The sequence below is a fragment of the Helianthus annuus genome, chromosome 15, assembly GCF_002127325.2.
Source record: "Helianthus annuus cultivar XRQ/B chromosome 15, HanXRQr2.0-SUNRISE, whole genome shotgun sequence".
Lineage (NCBI taxonomy): Eukaryota > Viridiplantae > Streptophyta > Magnoliopsida > Asterales > Asteraceae > Helianthus > Helianthus annuus.
In genome coordinates, this window is record NC_035447.2 from 33,345,055 (window position 1) to 33,360,542 (window position 15,488).

The following is a 15,488-nucleotide window of genomic DNA, read 5'->3' on the forward strand; positions in this document are numbered from 1 at the left end:
ACGGCCCGTATACACTAGGGGATGTGAAAATAAGATATAGGGGTGTGGGAATAAGGGGAGCCTTAAAAAAACACTTTAAATAACCAATAATAAAATTAGTTTTTGTTTAATAGGGTTAAGTGATATAAAAAATTTGTCTTTTAAATTGACTATTGTTAGGGGTTGAATTTCACATTTACGATTCTGATGCATACTGTCACAACCCCCGACCATACTCTCTGGACAGAAGTCGTGAACAGTCAAGTAGTACCGGTAGTTATTTTGAAAATATTGTAGCGGAAATTTTCATCAGGACCGTGAGTTAGGAAAAATACCAGAGTTTTGAAACACCGGATTTTATTTATTAAACAGATGGGGATAAAACCTATGTTTTACAAAGATAGCTTTAATAGGGAATAAACCCAAATACATAAAACAACGTTTCTTAATTTAGCTGATAAAATAAGTCACTTCTTTAAGCCTTTCGGTGCCGTATCACAACTCTTATTCAGATCTACTGTAATCACCTGAAACGCGTTTAAAAACATTTTATCAGCAGGAAATACTGGAAATACTGGTGAGTTTATTCATTTGTATAAAAACACATTGTTATAATTTACAACATTAAAAGTTTTTACATTTGTTTATATCTCACAATATTATTATTGACTATCTCATTGTCCAATAGCAAGAGACCACTTTAATGGTATTTGTCACTCGGCAAGATCTGTGACTGTGGTCATATCACTATTTGGCTAACCCGTTGTCAAAATAGCAAAGCTTATCAAGTAATGTATACAAAACCCCACATACTAACTCTAGCCCTTGCAGATCTTCATTCTAACATCATAGGTAGCGTTCGTTTCATGGAATGGAATGGAATGGAATTAGGAAGTTTTTCTTTGTAAAATTGATCTTGGTTGGGGGAGGGAGGAATTTGAAATCCCATAAATTTCTTTAATCAATGAAATTTGTGACTATTTCAACATTCCATTCCATTTCTTCATTAGAGTGAAGGATTTCTAAGGAATGTTGAAATAGTCACAAATTTCATTGATTAAAGAAATTCATGGGATTTCAAATTCCTCCCTCCCCCAACCAAGATCAATTTTACAAAGAAAAACTTCCTAATTCCATTCCATTCCATTCCATGAAACGAACGCAACGATAGTCCTCCAAGTATCCATACCCTAAAGTTAAAATATCTTAACAAAAAGTAAAGCAACCCAATTAATAACTATAATAAAACTATATCCAACCATTTCAAATTTCAAAACTATAAATTAGCAACAAATATATGCTTGATGTGGTTGTAAAATTGGTATTGGGAGTTTTAAAAAAAAAAAAATTGTATTTTTCCCTTTTAACCTAAAGATTTTAATCTTTTACATTTTTACCCTTTTAACTTTTTTACTTTTAATAAAAAGTTTTTCATCTTTTCCAATTTAACCCCCAACACTTTCATCTTTCACAAGTTTTTCGTTTTAAGTTTCGATATAAATTTTTCGAGTCAATACGCCACAACGTGCGTGTAGGATTCAACGTTTTTTTCGTTTGTATCTTTCCCGTTTGACAGGCAATCGCAACACGTCTATTTTTCTTCATTTCTTTTTTATTTAACTTGTTATAAGTTATTTATCAACATGTAATAAGAATACTTTCAATATAAACTAGGGTGCTACATTAGTTGTAGATGATTAAGAAAACCCTCACACCACAATACACACATATCTATTTTGTGCAATCGAAGTTTGTTCTTACCATTAGTTTTAGGTGCGTTTTCAGGCACTAATATTTACCCTAACAATATACAGTGTTTCGCCAGTTGTAGTTTTGAGAGAGATGGTTCTCTAAGTGGAAACTCTCGCTATATTTTAAGGGACTAGTGCAGAACACAGATCTTTAACCATCAACTTTCTTTTTGTTACATTCTTGGTTTTCCATTTCTTTCAAATTGTAAAACTGCAATATTTTCTCTTATGTGTTGTAATTTCATGTTTGTATTGTTAGTTTATTTAAGGTGTGTTACATTATTTTGCGAACGAGTTTTCTACATCTTCATAAACTAGGTGAATTTGCTTATGTATAACCTTTTATGATCATATCTCTTCAGTTTTCACATAAGTGGGTAAAGGATGGTGGTTGGAGTATTTGCGGTGGTGATGGTTCACAAGTGATGGATAATAAAGAGAGATTTAGGATTTTTCAGGGTGTTTTTAATTTTTTTTTTATAATTCAGTTAGGTAAAAATATTGTTTAAAAAAGCCCAATACAACTTTTAATATTTGTCCACTCTAATAACTAAAGGTGTGAAAGTTGTGCAAATAGTTAAGAACGTATGCTTAGGGTGAGAGGGGCACTCCCCTAAGGGTGAGGGGGGCACCCTCGGTGACCCCATGCGGGGAGGGAAGTAGCCGAGCGGGATGGGTGCCGCCATCCAAGAGGGGACCCAAATCGGTGGGTTTGTTCGGGGCTTGTTCACCGAAGAAGGAGAGAGAAAAAGGTGGGGTCACCCTCATTTTCAACCAATCAACATTTTTTTTCTTTTGAATAAAAAAACAAGTCACCTAATAGGGAGTGCCGCCATCAAATTGGGGTGCGAGGGGAGTTTAAGAGGTGAGTTGACGTGGCATAACCTGATTGGGTGTGCGTAAGAGAGGGGACTCCCCTAAGAGGGGAGTGCCCCTCTCACCCTAAGAGGAGAGTTCCATCTCTTACGCACCACCAATCAGCATATGCCACGTCAACTCCCCTCTTAAACTCCCCTAACACCCCAATTTGATGGCGGCACTCCCCTCTTAGGGGACTTGTGTGTTTTTTTTATTTGTTGTAAAATTATGCATGTTTATAAATTAAAAAAAATATTAATAAAAATAAAAATTAAATAAAAGACATTTCATTAAATTAAAAAAAAAGTTACATTCAAACTAGAAAAATAAAAATTACATTCAAACTAGAAAAATATAAAAACAAACTACTCGTCGTCGGAACTCACTTCAAGGTGAGGTAGATCTAAACTTCCGAGATGCTCAACGAGATCGTGTTTTAGTCTCTAATGCGTTTCTTCGTCAATGAGCTCGCTATAAGCTGTATCATCGAAGACGGGTTCGACTGAAGGATCTTGAATATGTACCAGTGCTATCGCCCTTCCGTCGTCTTTTTATAATCATGTTATGTAAAATAAGGCACGTGTACACGATGGACCTTATTTTTTTCACCGTTTTCGAACGCATTGGACGATTTAGTATTCCCCACTTCGCCTTAAACACACCAAACGCCCGTTCCACATCTTTTCTTGCGGCCTCGTGTTGCCTCTTGAACTTTTTTTCATTCGGGATGTGAGGATATGGAAAAGACTTCACAAACACGGACCAGCTAGGGTAGATCCCATCAGTAAGAAAATACCCGCGTTTGTATAAGTGGTCGTTCACCTGAAATGGACAATTTGGCGCCGTTCCGTTTCGTTGAGTAAGAAATAATGGAGATTGTTGCAGCACGTTGATGTCGTTTTGTGAACCCGCCGGGCCACAAAAAGTATGCCAAATCCACAAATCTTGAGACGCCATCGCTTCTAACATAACCGTCGGGTATTGATGATCGCCTCTCATATATTGTCCACCCAATTCTGTGGGGCACATTCTCCAGACGAAGTGTGTACAATCCAGACTACCCAACATACCAGGTAGGTGATGTCTCTCCTCATGAGCCTGATACAATAGCGCAACGTCGTGGCTCGTTGGTCTACGTAAGAATTCACCGGCATACATTTTACAGACCGTCTCGCAGAAATATTCAAGGCACTCACGAGAGGTCCTTTCAGACATATTTAAATACTCGTCGTTTTCGTCTGGTGGGTTACCGGTTGCAAGTTGTTTAATCGCCGAAGTAACCTTTTGCAACGGCGTGAAACTTTTCTTCATTCTCCTGTCCAAGCCCTCTTGAAACCACTCGTCATTCGCTTCCACGTCACTAACAATTTTTAGGAACAAAGACTTGGACATACGAAATCTCTGACGAAAAGTATCGGCATTAAATTTTGGATTTTCGACAAAATAATCGGCCATGAGTGTCTCATGGCCTCCCTCACGATCTCGACGGACTATTTTTTTTTTTACTAGACGATGCCGTGTCTAGTAGCTCCGCTTGTTGGATGAGATTTTGGAAAAAAATTAAGCTAACATCGCTTGACGATGAATCTTCATCGTCGGGAAAGTCGGGTAGGGGAGAAAAAAACGGGAACTTGGAATCCATTTTGTGTTGTATTTGATAGATTTTTTTAGAGTGAGTTTGAGAGTGGTGGGTATGGTAAAAAAATTATTTGAGAGTGAGTTAAGTTGGTTATTTATATTGTAAAAATTGATTTTTTTTTAAGTGACCGTTGCCAACGTCTCTTTCCTCGATCCATGTGCCATTTCATCGTGGTGAACAACCATCGAAACCCCTCCTCGATTTGGATCCCCGCGATGATGGCGGCGGTGTTCCCGATCAGGGAATGGGATCACCGAACCACTCCCCGCTTGGTGCCCCGTTCACCCTTAGTTTCTTTAAGGTTCGGATCAAAAATGAATTTTCCACCTGGCACATAATCTACTACCATATATACTACTATTGCTGCTACCTAATAATAATAATAAACTACTAATAATAATAATAATAATAATAATAATAATAATATACTACTACTACTAAACCTACTTATCATTAGCAATGGTTTTTTTTGAAATGACCTGAAGTAGAATGTTTATAGCCCTAACTAGGGGTGATTCGAATTCTAAAAATTCAAAATTCGACTCGAATTCGTTTAATAAGGTTTGAAATCGTTTAATAAGGTTCGAATTTAAGTTGATACGTACTCAAGTCTAGTAATCGAATACAAATTTATGATTTCTATTCGATTCAAATTCGAATTTAATTTAAATATAATTTTTCAATATATGTATATACACACACAAACATATACACACACATAACTTCTAATGGCAAAAGTATGAACTACATCCATAAGTGATAAGTTTATTATTCATAATATTACCAAAGCAATTGACAAATAACTCATACTACTTATTTCTAAATTTTTACCTAACTTAAATCACTCCTAGTAACCAACCTATCTTCTAAATTTTGGTGTTTTAACATATTCATAGTTAATTAATTTTGCAGATTATTATGTTTTATGTTAAGAATGTAATTAGTTTGTAGTAGTTTTAAAAAAATGAAAGTAAAAAAAAAATTATTGTTTAGAGTGAATTTGAATTAAATTGAGTTTATTCGAATTCGAGTTTCAAATACCAATCGAATCAAAGCGAATACAAGTTAAGGTAAAAAAAATCGAAACATTTGATTCTAAGGCCATCCGTAGTCATAAGGCCCTTTTGGGGGCGTTATGCGGCATGTGGCATGCCACGTCACCAAGAGGCTTTATGGGGCGTTATGCAAATTGAGGCTGTAGTCATAAAGCCCCTTTGTCATCATTACTCAGTTAATTTAATTTTCATTTTTTTAATTAATTTCTAAGTTTTATAAAATAAAAATTATTGCATTAAATAAAAAACAATACATTAAAATAAAAAAAAAACGTTAAAGAAAAAAAACGTTATACCTAAAAAAATATATTTATTCTTCGGCTTCATTTTCGTTCTCTTCTTCTTCCTCTTCGTTTTCTCCAGCATCCAAACCTACATCTTCAAAGTTCCCGTGCTCAAATGCTTGTATCACAAAAGTACATGCACTCGTAACCGCTTATTCCTCCTCCGCGTCTTCTTCGGGTGAAAAATATCTTCGGTAAATATCGGTGAAGGAGTCTTCCGACGGGGAACCCATTTTTTTTAATAGGGTGGGAGTAGCTTCAAAACTTTTTAAAAAATATATAGAGAAGGAGAGAATATTTGAGTATGATTTGTAAAAAAATGAAAGAGTTGGGAGTTATTTATAGTGTGAAAATAAAAAAAATTGATTTTTTTTAAGAATACGACCGTTGATTAACGGTCAAATATTAAATAATCCAAATAATCACGCCGCTAAATTTCTCGCGCCACACCCCCTTTTTTCATTTATAGCGCCCCACGTTTTGGTGTGCCGGGCGTTTTGATGGCGCCATGACCGGGCATAGCGCCCCACTACGGATCACCTAATAATTCAGAAATGTATTTTTCGATGAACACCCCTAACCCTAACTAACTGGTTAGGTAGATATAAAGGAGGTGATTATGACACCACACATTTCATAAGGCTGGAAATATAATAGCAACACATAACATAAGAATGCCTTTTTTTTATTTATGTGATGCATAAATTATCCGGGACACACAAAGCAAAGAAGACAAATTCTTCCTTGGGGTGGGGCTTTAGTGTTTTACTAAAGATTTATATACTATGTTAGAAACATGTATTTTTAGTAATAAAGATTTATAAACTACAAAATAATATTTTAAGATATAATATGATTGAAATTACGTATGTTTTTCTATTTTGTTACTATTGTTTTTTTAATTAACTTGGTGGTGAACGGATCTAGGGTAGGGGCTGTGGTCGGAGGTGTAGGGGTTGAACGACGGTGACGACAGTGGAATCAGGTTACAGTGATGGTCGGGTCAGGGCTATGGTGTACGACAAAAATGGTGGTTGGGTGTGGTGGTGATGACATATGGGAGGGTGAATTGAATGGTGGTTCTGTCATGTGGGAGGGGTATGGTAGTGGTGTGGCTAGGTTTTTTAGTGGCGAAGGTACGGTGGTGGTAGAAGTTGACGGGAATTGTGGTGATGGGTGGTTGCAACGGTAAAGGTGGAGGGTGTGCGATGGAAAACGGTGTGGGGTGGGTGGTGGTGTGGGGTAGGGCTGACATATCGTGTCAGACACGACCTGTTAAGACACGAACACAAAACAGGTAAATACGAACACGACACGAAATCTTATCGTGTCAATTTTTTAAACACGAACACGAACCTGATAATAATCATTTTACACGAAGACGATCTGTTAAGACACAAAGAAATTTATAAGCGTATGATACGACTTATTAAGACACGAGCATGGCCTGTTAAGACACGAACACGACCTGTTAAAACACAAACGTGCCTTGGAAGGGTGGTGTGTGGAGTTTGGCAGTGGCGGATCTTGCCCGTTGAACATGCCAGGGCCGAAAGACACGGGCACTATAAAAAATTTCGATCGAAATGCGGAAAATTAGCACTACGGCCGAAAAACTTGCCCGGGCCGTAGCCCTGCCATAGGCCTTCTAAGAACCGCCCCTGGAGTTTGGGGCTGGCATATCGTGTCAAACACGACCTGTTAAGACACGAACATGACCTGTTATGACAAGAACATGATAAGACACGAACATGAAATAGGTAAACCTGAACACGACATGAAAATTAACAGGTCTTATCATGTCGACCTGTTTAAGACACGAAACATGTTAAGGGTTAAACACGAACCTGTTAAGATCGTGTCGTTTCGTGTTGTGTTTTCGTGTCCGTGTCTGAAATTGCCGGCCCTAGTGTGAGAGATGGTGGTGCTGTGGTGGTGGTAAGTGGGAGACGATGGTTGTTGTGTCTGATGGTGGTGGCAACAATTTGATGGTGGTGGTAGGTTTTTAGTGGTGTGTGGTCAGGTGACATGTGGTAATGCTGGGTGGTTGTGTCAACGAGTGAGAGAGAGGGAGAATTTAGAGGTGGCAAATGAACTAGTGTTTGGGTTGAAATTGAAGAGGGAAAAGACGAATCTACCTCATGTGACATGTAGACAGGGGCGGATCAAGGGGTGTTTTGGGGGGGTTCCCAGGAAAGGAACTCTCTCGATTTAGAAAAAATAGAAAAAATTAGTGGAAAGTTTGTATGATTTGGAAAAAAATTACTAAGAATTAGTGAAAATAAATTAAAAAGAACCCTGTGCAAAAAGTTCCTGAATCCGTCACTGCATGTAGATCATCTTATTTAACGAAAAAAAATTAAGTTAGATTCAAATAAACTATCATATACAATACAAATTCTATGAGTTATTTAACGAAAAAGATTAATTAGGTTAGATTCAAAATAAAGTAACTTAATTAATTCTATGATTTAAGCAAAGGAGAAGAATGAAATTTGATTAAAGATATTGATATACACCTAAATATTAAAAAAAAACATAAAATATTTGATTTGTAATAGGTTAATCTTTGAATGAAAAGATGTTTGTATAATAATAACAATATTAAAGTATTTTATAGTTTTGAGGTTGTTGGTGTCTCTTCTCTACAATCAGTCATACATGTGTCGCTCCTCTGCCTCCCCCCATACACGAACCGGATAACAACACCAACCAACTACTCTCTTCATCTTCATCACTTCTATTCATTCATCATCTATCCCCCATTCTTCAATCCTATTTATGCCTTAATTCGTCATCTCACCTCTTACAATCCACTAATTCACTTCCCTTTTTACTCTTATTCTTCGTCAATCTCTGTTTCTAGGGTTTCGTTTCTGCAATTGAATTCGTGTTTGATTGTGTTCTGCAATGAGGTTGAAGGTTTATGATTTGGATTTTTAGGTAAATTGCTTCTTATTTAGTTTTATCACATTTGTGTTACTGGATTATGTGAATTGTTTGTTTACAGTGTTTATTTTGTTTGTCGCTAAAGAGTGGTGGATACTTGGTTTAGAACTTATTTTATGAATGTTTATTGTAGACATTTATTTGGTATTTGGTAAGAGAATGAACAAGGTGTTTTAGGCTTTGTATACTTTTAGTGATAGTTTTCAATGATGATTTTTTTTTCTTACAGCAATAAGAAGTGAAGGGGTGATTGGGGATTTGGGGCTTTTACTTGTTAGAGGGGTTTTACGCCCCGCTTGCTTGCGGTGTATATATGTGTGGGCCCTATGGGCCAAAAATGAAATTGCACTAATTTTAACGTTATTTTACTACTTTCGTGAAAATAACGTTAAAAGTGGTGGACGGTTAATCATGCATCATGTGGTGGCGTTGATAGCCGAAAGACAAAAGGGTACATGCACTAATCGGCCTTTGTCCCGATTGTTGAGTGATATGTGCCTTATGTCCAAGGCTTGATGCAAAACTACTATCCAGCCAGGGGTCTCGCTGGAAGCAACCTCTCTATTCCTACGGGTAGAGGTAAGACCGTCTACATCTTACCTTCCTGAGACCCTACCTTAGCTTTGCTATTGGTGGGATATGTTGAGTATGATGATGACTTGTTAGAGGGGTTTAAGTTGCATTTTTTGTTTCACATAAAAGGGAAGTTAAGCTATTTGTAGTTTACATTTACTCCATGCTCCTATGAGCTATTGAGCTATATATGTGTATATATGTGGTCAATTAAATCTCTTTTGCGCTAATCCTGTTCTGTGAGAATGACTACTTGTATGTACGAATTGTTTGATTCTGAAAATTGTTTTTTTTTTTTTTTTTTTTTTGTCAGTGTGTTCATGGAACCGACTTTCCATACATTTGCACTCCTTTCCTTGAAACTGTATATTTAAATGGCAGCAGATAAGCTGAATAAGAGTTCTAAAGTAAGCAACGGCATTTGTCACACATCTTGGGAGATACAAAAAGTGAAAAAGAAAAAACATCCTCATTATGATTTAAATACAAAATCACGTATTTGTCTCGAGTGGGATGACAAGAAGGAACGTGTTGTTCCTAAGAAGGAGCAGATAAGCATTGCACAAAGAGAGTTGACTCCGTTTTTTCCTTTTGTCGCGCATTACCAAAATGTTCTCGGTGATGTCTTTGCAGCTCCTCCTGAATTATTTGAACTCAATAACTTGACCGGTTTGCTATCTTATGAGGTAAGGTTGACCACACAAGTAAAGTTTGCCAAACGGGCCGATTGGATGAGGGGTCAAAGTGGTTTGACCCGGGTTGGGTTGACCTGAAACAATTTTTGTTTTTAACATTTTAGAGAAAAGTACATGGATAGTCCCTATGGTTTTCCAAAATCTTGGATTTGGTCTCTAGCTTTTCAGAAGTACATGGATGGTCCCAGTGGTTTGCACCTTGTAACGCATTTAGTCCTCAACTTTTGCCAAAAGTACATAGATAGTCCCTGTGGTTTGCACTTTGTAACGCATTTAGTCCATAGCTTGGACCTCTTGGAACCTTTAAATTGTTGGCTGAAGACAAAATGTGTTACAAAGTGCAAACCACATGGACGATCCGTGTACTTTTAGAAAGCTAGGGGCCAAATCCAAAATTTTGGAGAACCACAGGGACTATCCGTGTACTTTACTCAACATCTTAACTTCTTAAATAGTCAGTGTATGGTTTACAATAAGTTATATGATTTCAATAATGATATAGTTTTTAAACGTACAAATTTTACGAGGTTTATTGCAGTAAAACTACACATTTGGCGCCTTTCGACCCTTCTGACTCCTTATTTTTAAGCTACTTTTTTCTTACGTGCTACCTGAATTGACCGGTTTATAAGTAAACGGGTCGAATGGACCCATCCTGAATGTATTGTTTTTTGGAGCATGTTGTAGGTATGGCAAACTCAATTGTCGGTCCAAGAAAGAGAGTTTCTTACGCAGTTTCTTCCTGAAGGGAGCGAGCCACATGCAGTTGTTCATGAATTATTAGCTGGGAATAATTTATATTTTGGAAATCCATTTAAAAAATGGTAAATTCAAGCTCTTAATTTTAGTAGTGAACTAATAGAAGCTTAGTAATAACTGGGAAAAGACAATTATATCCTTCATTATTAGTCATGTGTGAAGCACATGACTAAGTTAAGAGAACGTAAACGATACAGTGACAACCAATTTGGTTAATCACATAGTTGTTAATGGCGAATAGCGACAAATAGCGATAAGGTACCTGTATGCTACATAGCGAATAGCGATACTAGAAAAAAAATTATATGTATATTATATCAAAATATCCTGCTATATATGCTATTATACATGTATATTTAACAAAAACCTAAAATCCAGCTATTTTATAGCTATATTTAATTGCTATTTATATTTAAAAAATTGTCGCTATTATCGCTACAACCCTAATAGCGAGCCTAGACCTATGCTCTACATAGCGCTATAGCGATCGATACGGTCGCTATTGACAACTATGGTTAATCATGCATCAAGCAACAATCATGGCCTCATGGGTCGACATTTATTCACTTTTTTTTTTGTTTAATATTTATTGTTTTCTATGCCGACTTTAATAGTGGGATTTATTGACATGATTTGGAAACTGTAACTAACGGGTTAGTTTTCTTAGATTAAAGTTTCCAGTTGGTGAATTGTTTGTAATATTTCTGTGTAGGGGTGCTTCTATATGCTCGGGTAATTATCATCCTGATGCCATTCTTCGTCAAGAACAGCGTAACAAGGCTAATAAAGTAGCATATTATTCAGAATTGCAGGAATACCATACTAAGTATGCCTTCTTATACTGTAAGATATATTTTTTTTTAACATTCCTACCGTTTAAGGTTTAGTCATTTTCTTTGTTGTTTGGTAGAATGATAGGGAGTCTGCAATTGTGGAAGGAAAGATGGACAATATGCATGAATCCCGATAATTTTATGCAAAAAGTTCCAAGGTTAATTATTTTTTTTTTACTTCTTTCAATTTTATTTTAGAATCTTTTCATGGGTGTATGATCATCTCTCGAACAGGCCTAAAAGGGATTTTCATAAAAGCGGGCCGTCACAAGAGATCGGCTTACAAAACGGTCCGCAACATGATTTGTGTGTAACATCTGGTTCTTGTTCATGGGACGCTGATGATAAATCATGCAATAATAACAGCCCAGATCTATCAGCTAGCAACGGAGAAGCATTAGCGAGGTAATCCCACACTTGCTTAGTTTAGTTTTTTTATTAACTTCTGCTAAATACCCATAAATATAATCGATTTAATTTTTTCTTGTCAGTGTTTCCAGAACTGATTTGGAGAAAAGACCTAAAAAAGGAGATAAATTACGGAAGCTCAATATAGAGTGTGGTGATGGTGCCAAGTATATGTCATATATCAAGGTGTTTATTTTGTTTTGAAATTTGAATCATACGTAAACAAATGACTTGTTATTTTTTTAGTACATTAAATTTAGGAGTTAAATGCCATTTTAGTCCTTGTGGTTTGGGCCATTTTGCTAGTTTAGTCCAAAGGTTTCATTTTTAACCTGTGGGTCCAAAAAGGTTTCACCGTTGCCATTTTAGTCCACCGGGTTAACTTCATCCATTTTTCTGTTAACGAGAAGGGCAATTCGATCATTTTATATGTAATTCTGTTAACTAGAAGGGCAATTCCGCCATATAAAATGACCGAATTGCCCTTCTCGTTAACAGAAAGAATGGATGAAGTTAACCCAGTGGACTAAAATGGCAACGATGAAACTTTTCGGACCCACATGCCAAAAATGAAACCTTTGGACTAAACTGGCAAAATGGCTCAAACCACAGGGACTAAAATGGCATTTAACTCTTAAATTTAGTTATAATTTCTCATGAAATTGTTAGGTTAGCAAGGGGCAGCATGAACGAGTTAAAAGCAGTATGAAACAGTCTAACACCAGCATCCAACCACGGTCTCTTAATCTTGTTTTAGGAAATCTCGACGGTTTTTGTGTTCAACCATATGAACTGTTTGAGGAAGAAGAGAGACAGAAGTTGCATGGTCACTGGTTTGTTATTGTGTTCTGCCTTACAGACTACATGCATCATATTTAATCTTGTTAAAAATTATTAAGGTTAGCTTTTATTTTTATTTTTTATTTTTTCTGTTTTGAAAACAGGCTGGATTTGGCAAAGAAAGACCTCCCTGCTGGCTTTGAGAACTGGAAAAGTTGGCGATCTGCCAAGTGGCAGTTGACAGTGTCTTTGAGGAAAGAAATGGAAGATAAATGGAAGTCAAAGTCAAATGACGAGTCCGTTTTGAATTTGTATGATAATCAGGATGATGAGTCTATAGTTGATGGTCAGGATGAAGAGATAGAGCAATCGAGCGAAGAGCAACACGACGGTGAAGAAACAAATGACGCAATTTTAATCACATTAGAGGTTTGTTGATATCTAATCACCATCCAAATTTCTTTATGAGTTAAATGCCATTTTAGTTCCTGTGGTTTGAGCCATTTTGCCAGTTTAGTCCAAAGGTTTCATTTTTGGCATGTGGGTCCAAAAAGGTTTCACCGTTGCCATTTTAGTCCACTGGGTTAACTTCATCCATTTTTTCTGTTAACGAGAAGGGCAATTCGGTCATTTTATATGGCTGAATTGCCCTTCTAGTTAACAGAATTACATATAAAACGACTGAATTGCCCTTCTCGTTAACAAAAAAAATGGATGAAGTTAACCCAGTGGACTAAAATGGCAACGGTGAAACCTTTTTGAATCCACAGGCGAAAAATGAAACCTTTGAACTAAACTGGCAAAATGACCCAAACCACAGGGACTAAAATGGCATTTAACTCTTTCTTTATTATAAGAGGTGGGAAGCTGGGCGACTCAAATGAGTTGGGTAACGGATCAAAACAGGGTTGGTTGAATTGAAAGTTGGGCGACTCAAATGAGTTGTGACAACTTATAAGTATGTCCGTACGGGTAAACCCCTTTAACTTTTATAACTTAAAGTTCCCTGATTTCGTAACTTCTGTAAATTTTATAGAAATGACCTTTTCATCAAGTCGTAAAAGTTCACACTTTAATCATTCATTAATACGTAAGCGGGCCAATATTGTCACCCTCTATTTATATAAATGAAAAACTTTAAGCGGCTGTAGTTTCTACGTGTTAAATGTTACTGTCTGTTGAATGCTGAGTTTATATTGTGATATCCAGGAGAACATGGAACAAAATGATATTTCAGTATTTCGGTCAGACGCCGATCGTAATGCAGAAAATCACGACACCACAAACAAGTCTAGTCAAGATTCTGGTCAACACCAAAACTTCTCTCCCATACCCATCAATACCAACGATGACGTTATAACAGAATCAGATGCTTTCCCTTGTAGTCTAGTTGATTATCCTGAAAGCATAAGTCACGCAGATACTTCCGTTGGTGAACAGTTTCCTCCGCCCTCTGCCGCCACTGAAATATGGCCGCTAGCTCCCTTACCAAGCGTGTACTACCATCAACCTACATCCGTAAGCCAAGATTACCCTTCCGTTAGTCAATCAAGTTTTCTCAACAGACGATCCGACAGTGGAGATTCTTTCTTTAATCCTTGCGCTAGTCAAGACCGTAACGAATTACTATTGCATTCCCATTATTCGGGAACCAGTCAGTTTTCCAGAAACTTAAGTTTGCCATTACCGTTAGATCCAAGATTAAACATTCAACAAAACGTATACGCAGATGGAGCAGGTCGGTTTCCGATTCCAAGGGAAGAACACGAACACCTGTCGCCACTGGACCACGTTCAGGGTTGGCCCGGGACTGGTATTGTCAACCTGCCAATGTCAGCAGCGTCTCATCACCGGTTAAGCCAAAACTGGTTTTCCGATGATGAGGTGGCACGAGACGGGTGGTCAGGTGGTGTAGTTCCAAACCATGACATTGGAAGTGGTGGCGGTCAGGTGGTTGATGAGAGCTTATATAGTGTGTTATCCGAGTGTAACGGGTTGCGTTCAGGTCATTATATTCAGTCTGAAAACTATGCGGAGGCCGGACGTGAATCGGTTCCGTCACGTGTCGGTAGAGGGTCGGGTTTTAACTACATGAGTGGCAATGAAGGTCAGTTGGGATGGATTGGATTGCAGGAGAGTGGGGGGAAACAGCCATTTGCAAGGTTATGGAATGATAGAAGTTTAGGGTGATGATGTAGTTTTTAGGATTAAAAGTTGGAAATATGGAACGACATGGACCGATAGATATAGATGGATATATGGAAAGGACATAGTCAGTTTATCTGATTATGAATAAACCTTTTGCAGGATTAATAATGTATGTATGTTTTTTAACTTTCAGTTTTGGTTCAAGGCAAAGGTTATTTGATGCTACAGTGAAATACAACTTTTGTTACTTGACTGCAGGTTAATTATTTAATTATTTTATTTATATATACCTATGTATCCATGTTTATTTCCAATGGTCTGTTTTGGGGGCATGCATGTGAATGCACACCTGCTGAACTGCGTAGCTAATATCTGGCCGAGTAAAAGTCAAATACTGCAATGCCCCTGCAAGACTCCTGTAAAGGGTAGGGTCATGAAAATCATCACCTGACGTAGCACCAAGTTTGGAGTTAGTGTCAACGGGTGTAGCAACAGGATTGCATTCGCCCGTTCAATAATTTCTTGAGCATACGCCCGCTGAGATAAAAACAGTCTCCTTGGTTCTAGAAACAGAGATACCAAGGAAATAACTAAGAGGGCCTAGGTCTTTCATGGCAAATTCAGCAGCAAGGCGATTCATGAGGTGGTGCCGGAGGCGATCAGACGAGGTGATCAACAGAATATCATCCACATATAGTAAAAGAAAAGCAACATCCTCGCCCCGATGAAGAGTGAATAAAGAAGCATCACACTTACTCTGACAAAAATCAAGAGTCA

The 15,488-nt window shown here is 37.3% G+C and overlaps 1 protein-coding gene across 2 annotated transcripts; it reads left to right on the forward strand.

Moving 5' to 3' along the window:
• Positions 1–8,182: 8,182 nt before the first annotated feature.
• LOC110911299 lies at positions 8,183–14,996 on the forward strand. 2 transcript variants are annotated; one of them, XM_022155901.2, is made up of 10 exons: positions 8,183–8,509; positions 9,402–9,774; positions 10,471–10,607; positions 11,255–11,368; positions 11,453–11,533; positions 11,610–11,780; positions 11,867–11,969; positions 12,453–12,616; positions 12,728–12,992; positions 13,773–14,996. In XM_022155901.2, the coding sequence occupies exons 2-10, from the start codon at positions 9,463–9,465 to the stop codon at positions 14,751–14,753; spliced, it is 2,328 nt and encodes a 775-aa protein (XP_022011593.1). In that variant the 5' UTR covers positions 8,183–8,509; positions 9,402–9,462; the 3' UTR covers positions 14,754–14,996. The 2 variants fall into 2 exon arrangements, with proteins under 2 accessions (XP_022011593.1, XP_022011594.1); XM_022155902.2 differs by having other exon boundaries at positions 11,876–11,969.
• Positions 14,997–15,488: the final 492 nt, after the last annotated feature.